The 20274-nt window shown below is 44.6% G+C and overlaps 2 protein-coding genes across 7 annotated transcripts in view; one reads left to right on the forward strand and one right to left on the reverse strand.

Moving 5' to 3' along the window:
- LOC135905220 (uncharacterized) overlaps window positions 1–11633 on the reverse strand; it is a 149127-nt gene extending 137494 nt beyond the window's left edge. For all 6 annotated transcript variants that reach the window (XM_065436234.2, XM_065436235.2, XM_065436237.2 and 3 more), the window contains exons 1-2: window positions 11504–11633; window positions 8026–8367 (exon numbers count right to left, since the gene is read on the reverse strand). In XM_065436234.2, the coding sequence (XP_065292306.1) occupies window positions 8026–8367; window positions 11504–11536 (375 nt within the window). In that variant the 5' untranslated portion in view covers window positions 11537–11633. The remainder of the gene's footprint in view (window positions 1–8025; window positions 8368–11503) is intronic.
- LOC135905217 (uncharacterized) overlaps window positions 1–20274 on the forward strand; it is a 234920-nt gene that overhangs the window by 85632 nt on the left and 129014 nt on the right. The gene's annotated exons all lie outside the window — the stretch shown is intronic.

A 20274-nucleotide genomic window follows, 5' to 3' on the forward strand; every position in this document is an offset into this window, starting at 1 on the left:
TCGATGAGCTTGCATTCCTAAATTTAGAAATCTAAGAGAATTCTAAATGACATTCAGGTTGGTCGACGCTGAGTATCCGCTTTACGTACTTGCCTCAATTGCACAGAAGCTGGTTAAAGAAAGCAGAAAGTATACTAAGCCAGGAAGTAGTCAAGTGTGTGGCAAATTGCACACGCAAAATGAAACCCATAGATAATCTTACTTTGGCACCATTTCACATAATCTGAAGCGGACAGGCCAGCCTCTCGCTGTCAGAGCTGCTCTTACGACGCCAAACAATTTGTATAGATTACTTAGCAAAGTTTACAACCCAACAAAGCACGAAGCTGCATGCACAAAGAAACCTGTGTCCCAATTTGTTCCTTGTGTTTCGAACGTGATCAACTGCATCCTTCGGCATGTGCAAAACATTATATCGGCCAAACTAAACAGGCCGATCTTTGAACCAGAGGCTTCACGAACACCTTTACAACACGTCGAAAACAGTCAGCGGTCATATGAACATTCATTTCAAGAAGCATAGTTGCCAACAAGATTTTCATAAGCGTGAAGGGTTAACGAGAAATAGTTGAAGTGCGCAAAAATTGCTAGTCTCGAATACGACTAAAATATTACACACTATTTCTATTCGAAAAGGAAGTGTCCAATATTTTCCAATATTAAAAATACGTTGCAACTACCACCTGCTAGCCTGTTCTAAGTTAGCCACCTGCTAAAGTGTCGACAATCTTCACAGGTGATATAACGAAAACAAAATTGTGCGAAGCAATGCACAAAGAAAATGTGGGATGAAAGCTTGGTTTAAGGTTTCGTGGCGAAAGCCTTCGACACTACCCTCTTTTGCTTGTAGTCTGAAATTTAGCGTTTTTGGCAATCTATTCTTGGTAGCAGTTTTATTTTTTACACTAAAATTATTAAAATTTTTTATCAATTGGCTCCTTTTCGTATTTTCCCCCGGACAAGCTTTTAAAAAGCTTTTTTTTCTATTTCTCTAATTGCAGATCTCTATCGGCAACGATTTAGTTAGCGTTCTTGGAGAGCTATTGACACCATTCACACTTAAAAAGCTTGTTTTTGACAAGGTGCTAAAGATGTCAAAATGTATTCGTGAAGTTTTTTTTTAAACGCCAGTTATTGATCTTTAAAACTCAACCTTCGTTCCTGATGGGTATGTCTTTTTTTGCACTAGTCAGTAGAAGCGTGGTGGCTAATTATACCGAAATATATATTCGTGTTGTAAATATATGTGTGCGCGTCTGACTATTTGACATTCGAATACTTACTATTGGTATTCGAAAAGGTTGATATTCGCCCACCTCCAAAAGACAGTAACCAAACGACTCGTGAAATTATCCAAGCTCACAAAATATAAACCCTGAAGCAAAATAAAAAATCACCGATGCTTACCGATACTCCCAAATGCAAAATTTAAGTGCAGCTCTATACTCGTTTTCATTTCGCGATTTATTCATCACAATCTGTCTCGTGCAGCACGGTAAAAACAGAGCGAAGTGTGGCGCCACTGCCCCGTTAATCGGGAGATTGCGAGAGACCGCCCATGTAGCTCGAATGGTGACCGCTCACGTATCGCTTTGTTTCCATATATCGTATCGGTGGACGCGCTCGCCGCATGCCTTACCGATGGCGTCATCGGCGAACAGACGACGCGCACTACTCTGGCGCCATCTCGTCGCAAAGCACGTCTTGCGCGGCACTACAATTGTAGTCTCCCGCTTTCGGCATGCCTTCCTCCTGAGCTTTCCGCCTCATGTCTCCGCTGCACCCTGCTCCTCCGCTTTCATCCTCACACTCTCTTCGCTATCACCGTTTTTCATCCTTCGCTGTGCTCGTTCACTCGGTAACGCCGGGGACCATCGCAGGAACGCCCGAAGACCGACGGGGACCATCGCTAACGCCGGAAGACCAACGCAGGAACGGGCGCTAACGAGCTGCGCTCCAAAATGTATCGGTGCGTATCTAAATGTATCAAATGTATCTATATTACTACTTGAAAACAAATTGCTTACTTGTCTAAAACCCATGACCCTGCGAATTTGCTGCGCGCAGGCTGCATCTTTATATGCGACCTCTTCAGATCTTCTAATCGGTAAGGGTTTTATGTGTTTAAGCTTTAACGATGCGTTCCGGTGTAGTTTACATCGCTATAATACAAGCAGCTGTTATAACACCGTGTTGTGTCCTCAGCACTGTTCTCCCCCGGACATCTGCAACCATCTAGCTAATGTTTAAACTCGCATTCACACGCTTGAACGAGGCCAGCTGCTCCGATATGTATATACCTTGATAAAGTGTTCTATTTATCACTTTTTTCGTTCTAAACATCACCATAAAATTTTCATTTTTGCTACAAGCTTTAAAACTTTATTTAATCACGCACTTGAGAACTTCCACCAATACAACTTAGAAGAACTGCACCACCCACAGTAGTAAGATCTTCTTCAATGGGTTTCCTACGGCGTAAAAAACACGATCAGTATGTCAGCATAATTGACTCCTCTTGCCATTGGCGCAAATGCCGTCAGCATAGCTCGTATGGGAGGGCAGACCAATGTTGCTTCATAAATCGCAGAGGACATGTGCCGTAAAGGCCATCTCGGGCGCCTTTTTCTAGCTTTTGAATAACAAATAGCGTTCTAGAAAGGCATTATTTAAGCAAACTTCATATCTTTAATGTCGATAAAAAGGTCGCTCCTCGTTCAAGAGGATCATTGGTCCGTAAGCAAGCCAAAAAGTCGCTAACTCTAGCGACTAAACCGCTAAAATAGCACCACAGATTGGCATTGCTTTAAAATGGGGTGGTGACAAACTGTCACTAGCCTGCTTGAACTAGTTGAGCTTTACGATATCTATCGTTGTCAATAGTCCTGAGACAACCTAATAATTCAGTACAAGCTCCTTCAAAACGCAGTGCAGATGCCGTTCACCTCTCAAGGAGGGCCAGGCCAGGTGGATTTGAATCGCAGATCAATGACTGTTCTGCTAATGTGAACGCTAGGCTGTCTGGCAAATAGAAACATCTTGTTTCGAGCTAAAATTTCAGCTTTGGATTAGCGCTATTATCAGGGTCCACCACAAAATTTGCCAAGATGTTCAAGTTTGTTCCTAAAACCAGTTACACAAAGACATACCGCTACGCAGAAAACAGTAATTTTAAATAGGCAAATCCAGTTGACGTGGTGGAAATGAGTTAACCTAATTGGCTGGCAGATCATGCATAAAGCCTTTTGTACTTAGGTTGTGAACGACTATTACTATAGGATTTCCACATCTGCCGTGATCGTTTCTTTCGTCACTAAAACCAATGTATCTATACTGTACAGCTAACTATGCCTGTAGAGACCACGTTTCTATCTATTCATTCCCTGCTTGTTTTCTACGTAATTATTAAAGTGAAAACAAGACATTCACACGTTCGTAGCAATCGCTACAAAGAAAACCCATACGGGTTTCTTGAAAGAAAAGCCCCAGAGTCGAAGAAAAATTCGTCATGGTTCGGGACTCGAACCCTGAACCACCGCCTTTCCGGGGCAGCCGCTATACCGTCTGAACTAACCAGGCAGCTTGCAGATGGCAGGGCGAAGTACAATTTGTCGACAACACGAAGCAAAGGCAAGTTCTTGGACGTAGTAGTTGCTACGAACTGGTGGATGTCTGATTTTCCCTTTAATTACTTCTCTCCACCTAGCGGATTTCCACAGTACTACGTCAAAACACTTTTCAACCTGTATGCTTCTCTATAACGTATCTCCACTTCTCACCAGCTAATGCTTCCATCTACTTTGAATCCGAGCGTTTCACCCAGCATTCACACAGACATATACAATGGCTCTTGCGGGCAGAATATCTTGGTACTCAATTACGACGTGCCGACTAGTTTCATGACCTTTCCAGCCGTGCACAAAGGGGTCGTCATGTTACAAATATATGCTCCGGTATGTTTCTTTTCCTAAGGCAGCCACCTCGGGCGTCAAATAGCCCCTCACTGTCCTGTGTCTAATCGTGAAGATTTTTAGTCTATTTCTTTCTTGGAGTATATATAAATCTCTATGGTCATTTTTATTTGCATTCTTTCCACCTAATTTACCGTCTGTGTTTCTTTTCCTTATTTTGTGATGACTTCTGGCTTACCCATTTACATATTCAATTACACTTTACTTGGTCGTCAACTTTTTTGACATTCTCTGCACTTCGTGTCCAGCCTTTTGAGTAGATAGATTTGTGTGCTTCAGCCATACATTTAGACACTTTCGGATGGCGCTGCCATTAAATAATAATGATGACGATGGTGAGGACGATGATAATGCTTTGTTGGTATCATTTCCAAAACGCGGTGATGGCAAATGTTCACATAGCCTGCCTGACCTAATCAAGTAATGATCCGGGTGTCCTGTGTAACTCGAGCCAAACGTGTAAAATATGCAACGCGACAGCGTTGAAGCCCCGTGACGCAGGAAATCTGACGTCGGCGCGCGGCTATCCGCGTCTGCCGTCTTCTCGTGAAAAAACATTTCGAACCTCCGTCTAGCGCAAGGAAGTTGCTGAACTAATTGAATTTCTTCAAGTAAAATGCGTCAGAAAAATCGTAAAGCATGACCTACACACAGCCAACGGACATTATAGCTTCGGACTGTAATTTGAATAAAAGGGAACGCATATTTCTGTTAAGCAGAAACTCAAATGCAAACCCCTGTTCCAGCATTTCTACCATTAATGCAGCGGCGCGCACGCTTCCTTGCAACAGCTCAAGGTGGCGCTCGCCTCCGCGCATAGAAAAATAATTAGGAAGCTTACGATCAAGTATACGACTTGTATGGTGAGCAATGCGGCAATAAAGAACATTGAGCGGAAAGTCAGTCAGAGAGGCTGAGATAATCTCATCGGTGGCTGAAATGGAAAATAAACCTGTCACGAGTAACTAAATAAGCAAAAAAATACTAAATCAGGAAAGAAACAATTTATGATAACTGAAATAGAAGCTCATTACTTTTCGAAGTGAGATCAGGATGCCTTAGAACACGCACTACTAAAGCGAGATATAAGAAGAAGAAGAAGCATGTGATTGCTGCGAAAAAGGTAGAGAAACTATGAGGCACGTTGTTTAGAATGTGACGATATCTGCCGAGCGATCGACTTAGGAATCTCTGGCCTCCTTGAAGCCATTGGGTTCAGAGAGAAGGGGGAAAGTAAACATGCTGACTAGTAAGTGGTGATTAGAAGATTGGTGGTAGAAAAGTAGCGAAACAACAAACAACAGAGGCATGCAAAAAGAAAGTTCACAATAGAGGTTCAGAAGCTTTTGTTATGGGAATTCATCGTGCTTTTTTTTGCTTTCTTTTTTTTCAACATAGGTTCATTGGGCAATAAAATAACAAGAGCTTGGTGGCGCAACCCACCACCCCGTTCCAAAGGAGACGCTCGTATCATCCATCCACCCATACATACATACATCCATCCATCCGCTGCTCAAGCAAGCGCCCGCGTTTCTACCAGAATGCCCACCTTCGTGCACAGCGTTAGCCGCCAGCATTTCTCGGTAAACATTACAGTTACATATGCTGCAGTTGCCGGAAAGCGTGAGAAGCAGTCGGAGATTTTAGAATGCTATCGTTTTCCACTCTCAAAGGCAAAGCTTAGGCGTCCTGCAAATTTTACAACTGTAATATAAATGCTAGCCCTGGTAACCGAAAAAGACATAGTTTTGCTGGATAGCTTATACCTCGTTCATCATGTCACAGCCTGCACGGACGATTTGTAGATCATACGCAAACAATTATTATCAAGAGCATTCGGGTTTATTCGTTTCTGTATTTTCGCATTAGGTTTCCAGCTGTTGTTTGCGCTCCGCTTTTTTCCTCGTTTTCATTTGTATACACGTCTGTCGGCAAGATAGTTTCAATAAAGCGTGCTAACTAGCCCAAAATTTCTTCCTCGCATTAAGTGTAATGCAGAAGACAACATAAACATGCTTGCCATATATCGACATTACTTAAAAAACAACGAAAATCAATGTTTAACTAGGTCACAAAACTGCTGCATCATGGCTACCAAAATCAATGCGATAGTGATAACAACTAACTGTTAGTTTATGAAATGTCGTTCAATAAATTTATCTGAGTTGTCATCCGTACCACTTTGACAAGAATGATTCGCTCGCATTTTATGAGCTGACAAAGAAGGCAAGATCTCATGATTACCGATTTCTACATGATAGCATAAAGCTTGAGGCTGCAAATAGCTGTACAAGCCGACTACCGCTAGATCGAAAGTGTACAGCTGAAAAAGGGCAGTGATTTCAGAATCAGAATCAGGAAGACTTTTTACATTCCTCAAGGAAAAATGGACCCAAGACAATAAGCTGCTCATGAAGCAGCTTGGCGAGGTCTGGGGTCCTATACAGGCAGCGGCAACAGCGGCAAAACAGCAGTGTATGTCGCACTCCTGTACCAGAAAAAAAAAGCAACACGCGAAACAAAGAAAAAGAAACTGATCGCGCCAAGCTGTGAAGCTGTGAAGAAAAAGAAAAACGTATACATGCACCAATAAAAAACTATATCGTACACTGGCTTGTTATGCTCACACGTACGCGCGCAAACACCCGTAGAAGTGGCGCGCATAATCCCATATATACGCACATATATATACATATACATACACACGCATATACATTCACATATACACACGCACTTTGCATATATACACACCACTCAAGTGCGCACATGTATACCTTCAAATTAAATATTTTGTGAAGAATGAACTCCTGCAAGAATGGAGAGCGAGAGAGAAAAACAGTTAAATTACACAATGCCTGCAAAATAATTCGAAAATAATCCACACAAAACAACGCCTAATGCCGAATGTAAACTACATGATATAAATCAGCTGCAGATTAAGCAATTCTGTTTAAAGGTATTGCTTCAAAGCACGTTTATTTATTGGGGGCCCATCAATTAAGGTTGTATTAGCGTTCAGGGTGTAAGGCATGACATACTTTAACATTTGTTGATTGTTTCAAGGGCGGGGTACACTTTATCCAGACCACCATAGGCCTGCACGCCTAAAGAACATGATTTCTTAGCTCTACGTGCAGTGCGCGGTCGTAAAGCACCCCGGAAAGCAAGAACGCCAGTACCCCGCCGGGGCTTGCTGTACGACTGGTGGCACCGCGGCGACGGCTGGCTCAACTGGGCCACTCGCATCATTTTTAGGCGCGTGCAACAGGCTGCATGTGTGCCTTTTGACCGTGTGGCCGTGCAGACGCATATATTGACCTATGATTCCCAATTTGTTTTATTGAAAAGTGTATCAAAAGATTTCTATGGTGGACTACCACTATCATTTTTTGTTTGTGATGTGTAAATCAGTGAGCGAGTATAATTTATCATTGTTACTTCTACTGTGCCTTTTCTGTACATCATTTTTACCTCCTTTATGTTGCCTCTCCCCTCTATAATGTATACTTAATCTGAAGGTACTCTAAATATGTGCTTGTGGCTTCAAGCGTTCCTGCGATGTTAATACGCTTTATCCTTCTAGATTTCTAAACAATATACTTTTTAAAACGTCACGGCAGTAACGCTCCGAGCAAGAGCACAGTCATATCCTGTGAGTGTGTTAAGTTTAAGAGAGCAAGATTTCGTGGAAAATTATCGATCTGCAGAAACCCTGAGCTGTTTGTGGCCACAAGGACGAAGTTTACGGGAATCAATCCACAACCAGCCATTCCAACGCTGAATTTCTACTCTCCATATCGTTGAATCCCGCCATATATTAAGATGCTGCAATGCCGGTAATTCAAGCCAATCAGAGAGGTCGCGGCAGCCATCTGCCCCAATCAGTACTGGCAAGATGTAGAATTGATTATTATGGTGGAATTCGATGATGCCTAGAATAGCAGCCTGGCTGGAGAGCCACACTTGCAGCTTCTGCAGGTGCTAGCACTGGAAATGTTTGACAACGAAAACTGTTTACAGCGAAAACTACAGCACAGTCGGCAGCATACAGTACCAGCTCCACGACGCTATGTCCGGGTCCCTGGAAGCGCCCGCACACGTGGTCCGTGAAGTTGCGGCACGGCTCGAGCAGCGGGTTCAGCTGGTCGCGCAGGTATTCGGCCGCGGCCAGGCAGTCGCGCGAGTAGCACACGGTGCCGTCGTCCCTCTCGGGTGGCGCCACGGGTGGCGTGGGCTCGGCTTGAAGTCCCAGCACGTACGAGATGACGTAGAAGCCGAGCGCGCCTGCCGAAGCACCGACGATCCCGCCGATCAACCAGAAAGCCGCCGCGGCCGCGAGGGAGCAACCGTCGCGCACGATGACGTCACCCCGCTGCTGCTGGCGCTGTGCTGGTTCCTACGTTAGAAGGAGCGAGCGTCTGGTTGGTCGGACGGATTGGACTGCTTGAAAATGAAATTGGGGAGTTTTAACGTCACCGAAACTGCAATTTGGGGTATGAGAGGTATTGTAGTGCTGGGCTCCAGAATAATGTTGACCACTTTAGGTTCTAAAACGTGCACCGTGCAAACGTGCAACCGAGTGTTTTAATTGTTGATAGTAGGAGTGACATTTTTATTTACAAAACGATTACATTTATTTAAGAATTCCCAGGGTCTCTTATGTTACACCTAAGATTACTTAAGGCGAAAGCCCAAGTGCCCATGCGTTAAAGACGGGAACATGACGTACACATCCCCCTTAATTCGCTTAGTGTACTTCGCTTAGTCATCTTTCTTAATTCCAAAGGTCGAGGGTTCGACTCCCACACAAAGTCGTGGGTTCAAGTGCCTTAGTTAATGCTGTCCTAGTTAACTGTGTCTTAATCAACCTTGCATTCTTAACACCAAAGGTCGCGTGTTGGACTCCCACCAAATGTTTTAAATTAGAGTGCCTTAAGTAACCCTGTTATAATGAACTGTCTTAATTACTTTCGCCCTAATTACCATGGGTGGTGCGTTCGACTCCCACCAAAAGTCGAGGGTTCGATTCCGATCAAAGATCGCGGGTTCGTGTGTAATAACTCGATCTTAATTAACTGTGCCTGAATTAATATCCCCTTCATTAGCACCAAAGGCCGTGAGTTCGAGTGCCATCGAAGGTTGTAGGTTCGATTGCCTTAATTAGCTTAGTCTTAATTACCACCAAAGGTGGAGGGTTCGACCCACCCAAAGTCGTAGGTTGGAGTGCGCTCATTGAGTCTATATTAATTACCTGTCCCTTGATTAATTTCGCCTTAATTGCCACCAAAGGCGAGTTCATGTGCCACCAAAGGCGGAGGATTGGCCTCCGATAACAGTTCGCGGGTTCGAGTGCATAAACTTAATCTTAATAACTGTGCCTGTAATAATTTCACCTTCATTAACACCAAAGGTCATGGGTTCTACTCCCACCAAAGGTCGAGGGTTCGTAGCCTTTTTGTACTGTTCGTCTTCGACGCGTTTTCACCAGCGGCTGACTGACTCGTGAGATGTACAAGGTTTTCGCCTTAATAATTGCATTTTTGAAATAATGATTGTTTGACTAGATTGATTAAGTGATTATTTTTATGGCTGGCTTGCTTCATCGGAGATTGGTTGGCTTGTGACAAGGTATATCGACTCGTCCCGTGACGGCCAGAAACACATCGGCAGCAATGACAGTTCAGCTATAGATCGACGAAAAGGCCGCGCGACACCCGATGTCGACGGGACTTTCCAGTGCCATTCTTCTTTCTTATAGTCAGCCCCTGGCTCAAAAAGAAGCCATCCTCGCGACCTACGGCGACCATGACACGATGGGCTCATGATAAGGCTTAAGCCTCTCTACATGAACTATTTCACGTCCTCGGCGACTGCGGTGACTTGGGGGCATTAGTGTCTCGGCGATGTAGTTTACAGGCGAAATCTGGGCTGTGACGCGATATGGAGCCTCAAATTTCGGCATAGTTTGGAAGGGCGGCCAGGGCTCGTGGGCCGTATCCAGAGCCATAAAAGGGATTCAGTCGGGGAGGTAGGAGCGGGTCAGCCCTCACCCCCTCAAAGCTTTTGGCGGGATTGGTCTCCGGTAGCGATTGAGCGGGTGAACTGCAGACATTCCTTGGCAAGCTTAACAGCGGTGGAAACCGGAGTGTACTCTGAACCCTCTCGATGACATGGAAAAATTGTGTGAAGGGTACAGGAAGGTTCGCGGCCATAGAGAAGGAAAAACAGAGAAGATCCTGTTGTGGCTTGTTTGGCGGCGCTGTAGGCGTATGTTACGAACGGTTGAACAAGGTCTTAAAAATGATCCGAGGCGACATACGTGTCGCCTAGAGGACGGTTGAGCCGTTCTGTCAGACAATTGTTCTGGGGTCGATAGGTGGTGGTCTTGCGCTGCATAATGTGGCACTGATGAAGCAGGACTTCACTATTTTAGAAAGAAACACGCGCGCTCGGTCACTCCAGAATTCAAGAGGAGCGCCATGGCGTAGAATGGGGTGATGGTGGATGAAGGAAGCGACGTCGTCTATTGTGGCCACTGGGAGTGCGGCGGTTTCCGCGTGCCGCGTCAGGTGATCGACCGTGACTGTGACTCAACGGCTGCCAGCAGCAATACATAGGAAAGAACAATATAGATCAATCCCGATACGGTCAAAGGTGCGAACTGGGCATGGAAGTGGCTGTAACGGTGCGGCTGGATGACGAGCCAATTGGCCACGTTAGTAATCGGGGCCACGAGCGGACGTATTTAATTCTCACGTAATTATACATGCCCCGCAAGTGAGATCGAAGTCGAAGTCGCGTATAGGTCTTAGATACACCGCCACGACTACACTGCAGAGAATGATTCGATGTCACTGGTGCACCGGTAAACTCAATGCGTGATTGGTTGGCTGACTCATTTGAACGTCCCGAAGCAAGTAAATTCTGCGGAAATTGCGCAAGTTCAGGGTGTTCCATTATAGAGGAAATATATCATCCATGCACTTTGAAGCACCACGAAGCTACCGAGGAAAAGCGTTTGCTTGCTTATTGCTAAAATTAAAGTAAATTTTGTGGTTGTGCATGCCAATACCAGGATCTGCACGATTGTGAGGCACGTCGTAGTGGCGTACGTGAGGTTAATTTTCACCAACTGGGATTTCTTAAAGTTCACATAAGTCAAGTACACGCAGGTTTTGCACACATGGACCCCACTGAAATGTGTCTGCCGCGACGTTCAGTTGCGCAACACTATAGGCACTAAGCTATCGTGGCGAGTGCTGTTCAATGCTTCCGCGCTTCGACCTATGGATTCATTCGCCATCAGCCTACCGCCTGCTGGCTGCCTTCCTAGCTGTGGAAAGCGACTGTGCCGGTTTCATTCCCTGAGCGGGCCGAACCTGTTTTACCGAAACATTGTCGCAGGAACAACTACTTCGCAGCACCTTTAGAAGTGCAATGGATTATAATTATCCCTCAACTGTCTACACACCAGAAACGGTGTATCTAAATTGCCGCGGACAATTACGTGTTATTGAAGAAACGTTGCTTACTTGAACGGCACCTTCCGGCTGCTCAGGGGGCATGAGATGCGCGCTTTTGCGTTGAGCACGACGTAGCCGTTAGAGGAATCTTCTTCTTCTGCCTCTTCTTCTGAACCTTTTTTGGTAGCACATGATGATGATGGCGCTGGTGGTGGTGGTCCTCTATTATGGCTCGTAATCCACCTAGGGGGATAAGCGAAGAGTCGGCCGGTAGTAGGTAGCTCAAGAAAATTCTTATTCGAAGAGAAACCCAAATTAAAAGGAAAAACAAAACGCCATACCGCAATAATTAGACTGGAATGCGAGCGAGCAGTGTAAGAGTTGGGGTCTGTCATGTAAAAAGTGGTAGCTGGCTCGCGCCGTCGTCCGACTCATCTACGCTAAACATGTGATGACAACCACACCCAGCTAATAGTGAATGTCAGTTACCCACCACCATCATCCACGCTAAGAACGTTGTTGAAGGAAGGAACGTGTTCTCATCGATAACCACGAGTATTGGATTTATTTACAATATCTACATGAAGAGTGGAGAGCGTTACATCTCATCAGTATAGCATGGCTGAATCGAAGGACCCTGAGGAGCCGAAAAAATCTGCTTTAATCCCCTCTGTCCTCCCTAGATCCCCAGACCAGGGAAATCTGTAACCACACATTCGTCCAGTCGGGGTGTCCGAATTCGTCGAAACGTGGACTCGGGGTTCTGTGCCCGCCCGTCCGTTGCTGCTCGACGTAAACTGCGGTGACGACGTCAGCGGCATGGATCACAGTGCCCGCCACGCAACAGTGATGGTCGGCGCGGTTTGGAATGTGCTGAGACCACAGTATGAGCTCGACGTGAAGTTTCATGTGAGGAAACTTCTTGCGAAATAGTGAAATACAGGCGACTTGCCGACGGTTAGCTGCTGAAATAAGCCCTAGGTTAGTTTTCATTGAGGTTATACTCGAAACACGGCTATAATTAGAATGAAACGAGTACAGCTACTTTTTACTAGTTCAAGTGAAGTAATAATATTAACGCGACTGGGATCCCATATTGCAGAAGCATATTCAAGTTTCGAACACATTAGAGTCTTGTAAAGCTGTAGTTCAAGATGTGTGTGAAATAGCGAACGACGGGCAACTTTAAGACGGTTAGCTACTGAAATAAGCGCTAGGATAGTTTTCATTGATGTTATACTTGCAATGCGCTTATATTTAGAATGAAACGAGTAGGCCTACTTTTTACTACTTCAAGTGAAGTAATAAGATTAACGCGACTGGGATCCCATATTGCAGAAGCTTATCAGAATGCAGCGGCTTCCGCAGCACTTTGAAACCTACACAAGAAAGTTGAGGCAGGTTCCTGCCTTGACAGTCTTTAAAGAATTTCAACAATTTCGATAGAACGTCACTAGGGTAATCTCGGGTCCTTTGGGTATTCATTGCCGAGATTGTTCCTGCAAACCCATGTTTGAAAGTACTTCGATTCTGTATAGGGCTCATAGCAGGATGACAAGGGAGATTGTGGTGGCCTACGAAATTGCAAAATTAGAGGCAAGGTGCGTGAGCAAGCCTTCGGTGTCGCTATCTGAAAAGGAGATACGATCCCTCGGTTTATATTTGTAACCACTGCTGCATGTTTTCGCCATGCCTTGCACATGTGCACGGTTCATCGAAATGCACTACTGAATGTTCTTTTTTTTTTGTTCTCACGCTTGTTTCCGCTCGTACGGTATATATTTATTGGTATATATTTAAAATAAAACCTATAGTTGAAAGTGAAGCGCTGTGTCTGTGTATCTGTTTCTTTCTACGTTCTCGTTCAGTCGCGCTTAGACACCCTATCATAGATTCTAACCAACTAGCCCACCAACGTGTTTTAGAATTCAGCCAAACAAGTTTGTCGTAGAAAATGTTATCTCCTTTCTTACACATAACCTTAACGTACCATAGGTCATTTGCGGATAATATGGAGCGGGTCAAAGTGGTAGTTGTCCTTAAGTTGACTCTCTTGCTTAAGCCGGCTGCCCGAACCAATGCTTTCAAAAGTTTATTCTCTCTCTCTCTCTCTCTCTCTCTCTCTCTCTCTCTCTCTCTCTCTCTCTCAGTGTATGGAGGGAGCGGGTGCGCAGTTCACCGTGTACGACTGTGTGCTGCGTTGACCTGCAGACCTTCGCCGACAGAGCTTCGGGCAAAGGCGTCCGCGCGTCGTGAGAGGGGGGACAGCAATATAAAAGGGTTGGGGGTAGGGGGGTCAAGTACGGAGATAGATGGCGGGCAAGCTGGTATGCGAGAGCTTTCAGTGAACACAACCATTGCGCCAGCGTCAATACGCATCACAACTTAGAGGGGCGCTTTTTCGAATATGCGTCCCAGTCGCCGGCGGCAATAGAAGGGAAAACAAAGAAGTGAAGGGTGGGGAGACAGCAGGCTGCCGTGGCGAAGGCGCCACCAAGGTAAAAAAATCAGCGCGTAAGGTGGGTGGAGGGAGTAGGAGGGGAGTATGCCGCCACCATAGTTCCGCACGATGGATACTTACTGATACCGACGGATAACTATTCGCTTCGTCGGTACGTGAAAGAGAACGTCGCATGCATTACATATTTCCCTAGATTTTTCCCCTCTACCGGGGAATTATTATATTTTCAATACGCACCATACTACCAATGATTGACGCTTCGGCTTCTTTCTGGCTGGAGCCATAGGGTCCAAAAGAGACATTTCCTAAAAAATTTGGGCCGAGCAACCTGTGCCAGTTCGCCAAACAGATTTGTCATGTATATTCCTCAAGCGACAAGCACCAGTAAGTTGCTGAAGTGAGTTGAACGTCTAGCACGGAAGAGGGAATATATATTGGTACATTCCTTTTCGTATTCTGCTAACAGCTGTAAGCATCAATTAGCTTTACTTCAAATTTGCGCCACTTAATGTAAACACGTGAAGAACCGCCTAATTTTAAGAAGCAGTTAAAGAGGCAAGTAGTGCTGGCAGAATCTAAACTGCAGTGTTAAGCCCTCTTGTTACTGCGGAGTATTTTTGAAGAAATGCAAAAATTCGACATTCTACCATCAACTACTCGTCGTGAGCAAACATGTTTTAGCGGATTAAAATCAAGGTAACTGTTGTAGAAATCATATATAGCCAGTGATTGTGGCATAGTTGTTGCATCCCGGCAGTTATGGCGCCATATCTGAATTCTTATGTGCTATGCTTTTTGCGGCTTTCGATCCGCGCATGGAAAACCCGCAATGGGCTGGTCGGTGCTCCTTCGGCTGGCACTGCAACGTTGCCGTTGAGAACTGCATTGTCGTCTAAGAATAGAGCTCTTTGAATAAATTTTCGTGAACGAAGACGTCGTAAAAATATATTTGAGACGACCGCCATAAGTATACAAGCAGAGGGAACAAGGGCGACCAAATGAAAACACTGCAGAAGCCGCCCGCACACCACTCGAACTGCGGCAGACGACAAGCGCGAGTCCGCGCCCTGACGTCACGCGAGCGGCGCTCACAGCGCCCCTGTAGTTCCTTCTCGGGGGTAACAGCGGTAGTGACACGCGAGCAGGCAGTATCCATGACTACCGCAGTACAAATACGCTAGCCCAAGCGAGAGGGGAAAGGGAGGAGTCTTACAAGAACCAGCACTTTTTGCTGTCACCTGGCGTTGTCCGCAATCTCATTTACCCTTTCTTTCAAATGCTGCAGTACGAGCGTGAATGGCCTACCCACGTTGACCCCCACAGCCACGATGAACTGATCAACGACATCAGGCAACATGCGTACCTTTATGCCTTTTGTTCCCTCTGTTACGGGGCGGAGCCTGGCTGCGCAGGATAGGATGGCCACGTTGTTAACGCATCGGGGTAAGAAGAGGGCATGATTCCTTATGCCAACTGGTTACAAAATCAAGTAGCCAAATTAGCGAGAAGCCTCGGTATTTTTAGATAACAAATTATAGGGGAAGGTTAAGTGCAACTGGTGCCCTTCATTTTAGAAACGTTCCTATAGTCAAATTATTTCTCTCGCTACAAGCCTGAGTTTGGTTGTTTTGGTGCTCTTTGCAACATGCGCAAACGAGATATGGTGTTTTCGTTCCGCATTCCACATGACATTGCTTCAAGAAAGTTTCGGTGGTAAGGAGATCAGGTTGGATGGCGTACAGGTGTCTGTATGTAGATTGTCCCCTAGCTGTTTGAATGTCACGTCGCGTTGCGGCAAAAAAATGTGCCGGCGCGAGCAAGAAGACTGGCGTTTATTCTTGATCGCTTGACGATGTATCTAGTCTTCAGGTGACTACATCACAACAGCCAGGTAGTAGAGAGGTGGTGCTTGACGAAGGAATCACAAAAAAAGCGCGTACGCAACTGATACGATACAATAATCTCATTCATGTTTCGCTTAAGACGGCGCATTCTCGGCAGTCTTCAATTAGCATGTGGCTACAGCAGACCTAGTGGGTGTTTTACAGTAAAGAAAATGTCGTGCAGTGCAATGTATCTCGGTGACACGTGCTCATATCCTTCATACTGGATACCCTGGCAGTGTTCATGCTATAGTACTGCGCTGTTTTACCACTGCATCAAAGAGAGTTGACTTGGGACGTGAAACTGATTGCCTAGTCGATCAAACAAATGCCGAATTTGCAGGGCGAAGTTATTGTCACAAAAGGGATCATTCTCATCTGTTTGAGACGATGAGCAACACAAGAAGAACGTGACAGCAGGAGCCACTTTTTCGAGAAGTTGACTTCTCTTTTTCAAGATCTTGTTAGCCAGTAACCTGAACCTACAAAATAAACTTTTACAGGTTACAAAATTTTACGCTTTCGTGCACCTACTTCCAAAAGCTTTTTACGGTAGCCTACGTCCAATGTGCCTGATTGTTCTGCGTCTTACTGTGAAAGAAAATTTTGTAGAACCGGAAAAGGTTTGCGAACCATTATGGTGCACCAACAAGCATAGACTGTTCCATTTCATCATCCTGAAATATATGCTGCTGAAGGATATTGACATGTGTACTTGTTTGTCTTTATCGGGCGACACGTTTCACCACCTTACAAATGTTATCGCACAGCGCAGGACCCGCCTGCATGTATCGGAAGTTTCTGGAATGTTATCGATGCTTCCATCCGCTGTCTGTGACCGAAACTTGCGTAATCTGATTGCATGTGTGGGCGATGCGAATAATGTACAACTTTGTGGAAGGCACGCGGGTCCCAGCGATTACTCTGGAACATTCGACGACTGATGTATAAAAGGTGACGCGCTTGACCCGCTCATCAGATTTTCGACGATCGCCGACGGTGTTCGCCGCTATCATTGTGCTATAAGTGCAGCCTGTTTTTGTGGACACAGGTTCGCCCAATAAAGGTTAGTTCTGTCTTTCACAGTATTGCTACTGTATTCTTCAATGTCACCATCGCGTGACAATATTTAAGTAGCCGAGTTGGAATTGTTAATTTGTAAGCAGCGCGCAAACTAATACGAACGACTCAGGAGATATGCAAGACAGTCCTACTGCAACTTCGTCCTACGGCCTATGCGGTCTTCTGCGGCCTGTTTGGCAAGCAACCGTTATGAGCTTGAATATATGCGCCTGTGAATAACTATTTTGAAGGAATGCAGTAATAAATGTTAGAGGAGCTTTGACAGTATGAGACGAGGTGGGCACGGCGGACCAACTGCGGGCAAGTGACCTCACAAGCCTTTCCTCTGCTTTACGCAGGTTAGTTATTACTCTGCATCATTTAAGAACGATTGCCGCTGTCTTTTTGTCTTGCCCGGCGCCTTGCTAGTATTGCTTACGAAATGTACTGTATGTTTTACTTTTGCTGTGCGATGACGTTGAGGCAAATCCAGGCCCCGATATGGAAAAATTCCTGCGAGAAATACTAGGACGAATCAAGTTTGATGAAGATGTGGCGATGCTTAAAACGCAGAAGAACGATGCGGGAAATGTTTTTTACTGATTGGGGCAATCGTTTCGCTGTTATAGAAAAACGTGTCGCTCTTCTAGATGAACTCGAACAAACCGTTAAGTCTCTAGAAACTCAAATAGTGCAATTGGAAGATAGGAGTAGGCGCTCCCATTTGATAATTTTTGGCCTTCGGGAAGGAGCCACTGAAACACAAACCGAATTTAAGCGAAATATTGTGACGGACATTTTCTCATATGCTAAATATACCTTGCAGCTCGATTGGAAGAACCCACCGTTTAGGGAAGACCGGTAAACAAAAACCCGTTATGTTTTTTCAGGAGTGCACTGAAAACTTGCAATCTTAAAAAACGTCCACAAGCTAGAAGGGACCAGAGTTTCTGTACAAAATGATTATTCACATGAAACCCTCAAAAATCGGAAACAGTTTTGGGATAGCGCGAAGGCTGGGAAAAAAAAGAAGGCAAGAACTATAGGTTGATAGACGCGAAACTGCGGGTCAACAATGAATATTTTAGATGGAACGATGCCACGAACACCAGGATTAAAATTCATGACTCTCGCAGTGCTTCAAAAAAGGACTGACTTCCTCCACCACAAGAATTCCGAATTTTAAATATCAGTGCACGCAGTGTTATCAACAAGAGTGATCAGCTTGACGCGATTATTCTTGCGCATAACCCACACATTCGCATCATCCCAGGAACAAGACTGTATGACGAAATGGAAGATACGGTTGTCTTTCCCTCTAGTTACCGTGCTTTCCGTCGTGATAGACCTACTAAAGGTGGCGATGTTGCTAATTTCGGTTGACAAGATATCTCGGCAGTTCTCCTACGTTAAGCTGCTAATCTTGAAACGATCTCTTCAAAAGTTGTTTGCCATGATGCCTCTGTTTTGCTTTTTGCTGTTTATCTAGCTTCCGATTCCACTCCGCAGTTTTTCAATGATCTGCGTGATCACATGGCATCTTTTGTAAAACATTTTTCTAATAGGCGATTTGAATCTTCCGGAAGTTGACTGAATTCGCGGAGCTTCTAGCGCTGATGCTAATATAAATAATGAGCGCTTGCGTAACATCATTTTGATGCACAACTTGTAGCAAGTGGTTACTGAGCGAACACGAATTAGCACTGCTTCTGCCTGAATACTTGACCTAGTGTTTATTAGCCGGACTTTAGATAATTATTCCGTCGGTGATGAACATGGCATCTCTGATCATTACCTGATGGCTTTTTCTTGCTACCACAATCATCTCAGATCTACTCATTGTAAAACTATTACTGTAAAAGATTTCTCACGCACCACGGATGAGAGCATACTGGATTACCCTGACTTTCGTCTTAGCGGTTTTGGAGAACATGCCACTGTTCAACTTTGGGATGAATTTAGGAATATTTCTGTGCACGGTATTGACAACTTTATTCCAAATAAAACCAAGGAAACATCTAGACCTACTCCCTGGATGACGCATAACATAGCGTACAAGAGAAAGGTCAAGCGACTAAAATGACAGGGTATTTCTCGTGACAAATAGGACCCTACCAAGCAAAATTTAATGAGGCTGTCAGTGCTCCTAAACTTCGCCATTTCCAGTTAACCCTGCCTAACTTCACCCGGACTGTTCCTTGCAAGTTTTGGAGCTATCACAGTGAAAAAAAGTAATTCAGTTGACCATATCATGCATGAGGGCAATCCTGTGGTCACTAAACAGGATATCACTGATCACTTCAATGCTTATTTTAACAGTCCTTTCGAACTCGCCCGCTTCCCCTCGTATGAATGGCGTAGCACACAATGATGATTGAAGTTTTATTTCTGTCCGTTTTATTTCTTTTCTTGTCTGGCGTCTTTACTATGCTTCTGAATATAAAAACAAAATCATCTCCTGGGCCTGATAACCTAGCAAACGTATTTCTTCACAGGTACGCCAAAAAAAAATTCTATCTCGCTTTCTTGCTATTATCTTTCGTGCAACCCTTTCATCGGCTGTGCTTCCCAACGACTGGCTTTCTGCTCGTATTGTTCCGATACTAAAGATAGGCGATCCATCACTAGTGGCAAACTACCACCCATATCACTAACCTCATCTCGTTGCGAACTTTTAAAACACATTAATGGTCCTGATATCAATACTTTTCTCGATGCGAGAGCCATTCTATCTCCTATGCAGCAAGGTTTTCGAAAGGGCCTCTCCACTGTAACCCAATTAACCACTGTAATTCAGTCTCGCTAGGACTGTCGACAAATCAGGGCAAACAGACATCATAATTTTGGACTTCAGGAAAGCATTTCATCTTGTATCGCACGCAAAGCTCATAGAAAAACTTGAACATTTTAACATTCCTTCACATCTCGTAAATTTTTATTTACGACCGTATGCAATTCGCGGCAGTTGATAATTGTTCTTGCAGTATCCTTCCTATCACTTCTTGCGTTTCCCAGGGTAGTGTTCTTGGATCATTCTTATTTAACATATACATTAATGACACTGTAGATACTGTTACTTAGCTTGTATGAATAAGACTATTTGCTGAGGACTGTGTCCTTTTTAAGAAAATCACCTGCCAACAAGATCAAGCTACTCTAAACTCTAACCTTCAAGACATACTAACTTGGTGTGCACGCGGGAATATGCAGCTTAACATTCATAAAACAGTATTTATGAAGATCACTAGAAAAATTAATAAATTGTCGTTTACCTATAACCTAGCATCCAAATATTTTATGGAGGTGAATGAATATAAGTATCTCGGTGTTACAATAGCCAGTAACCTTAGTTGGAACTCGCACATCTTTCAACTTTGCGACTCAGCTTTTAAAAAGCTTTGCTACCTCGGCATCAATTAAAACACGCTCCTTCT

Source organism: Dermacentor albipictus, chromosome 3, assembly GCF_038994185.2.
Source record: "Dermacentor albipictus isolate Rhodes 1998 colony chromosome 3, USDA_Dalb.pri_finalv2, whole genome shotgun sequence".
NCBI lineage: Eukaryota > Metazoa > Arthropoda > Arachnida > Ixodida > Ixodidae > Dermacentor > Dermacentor albipictus.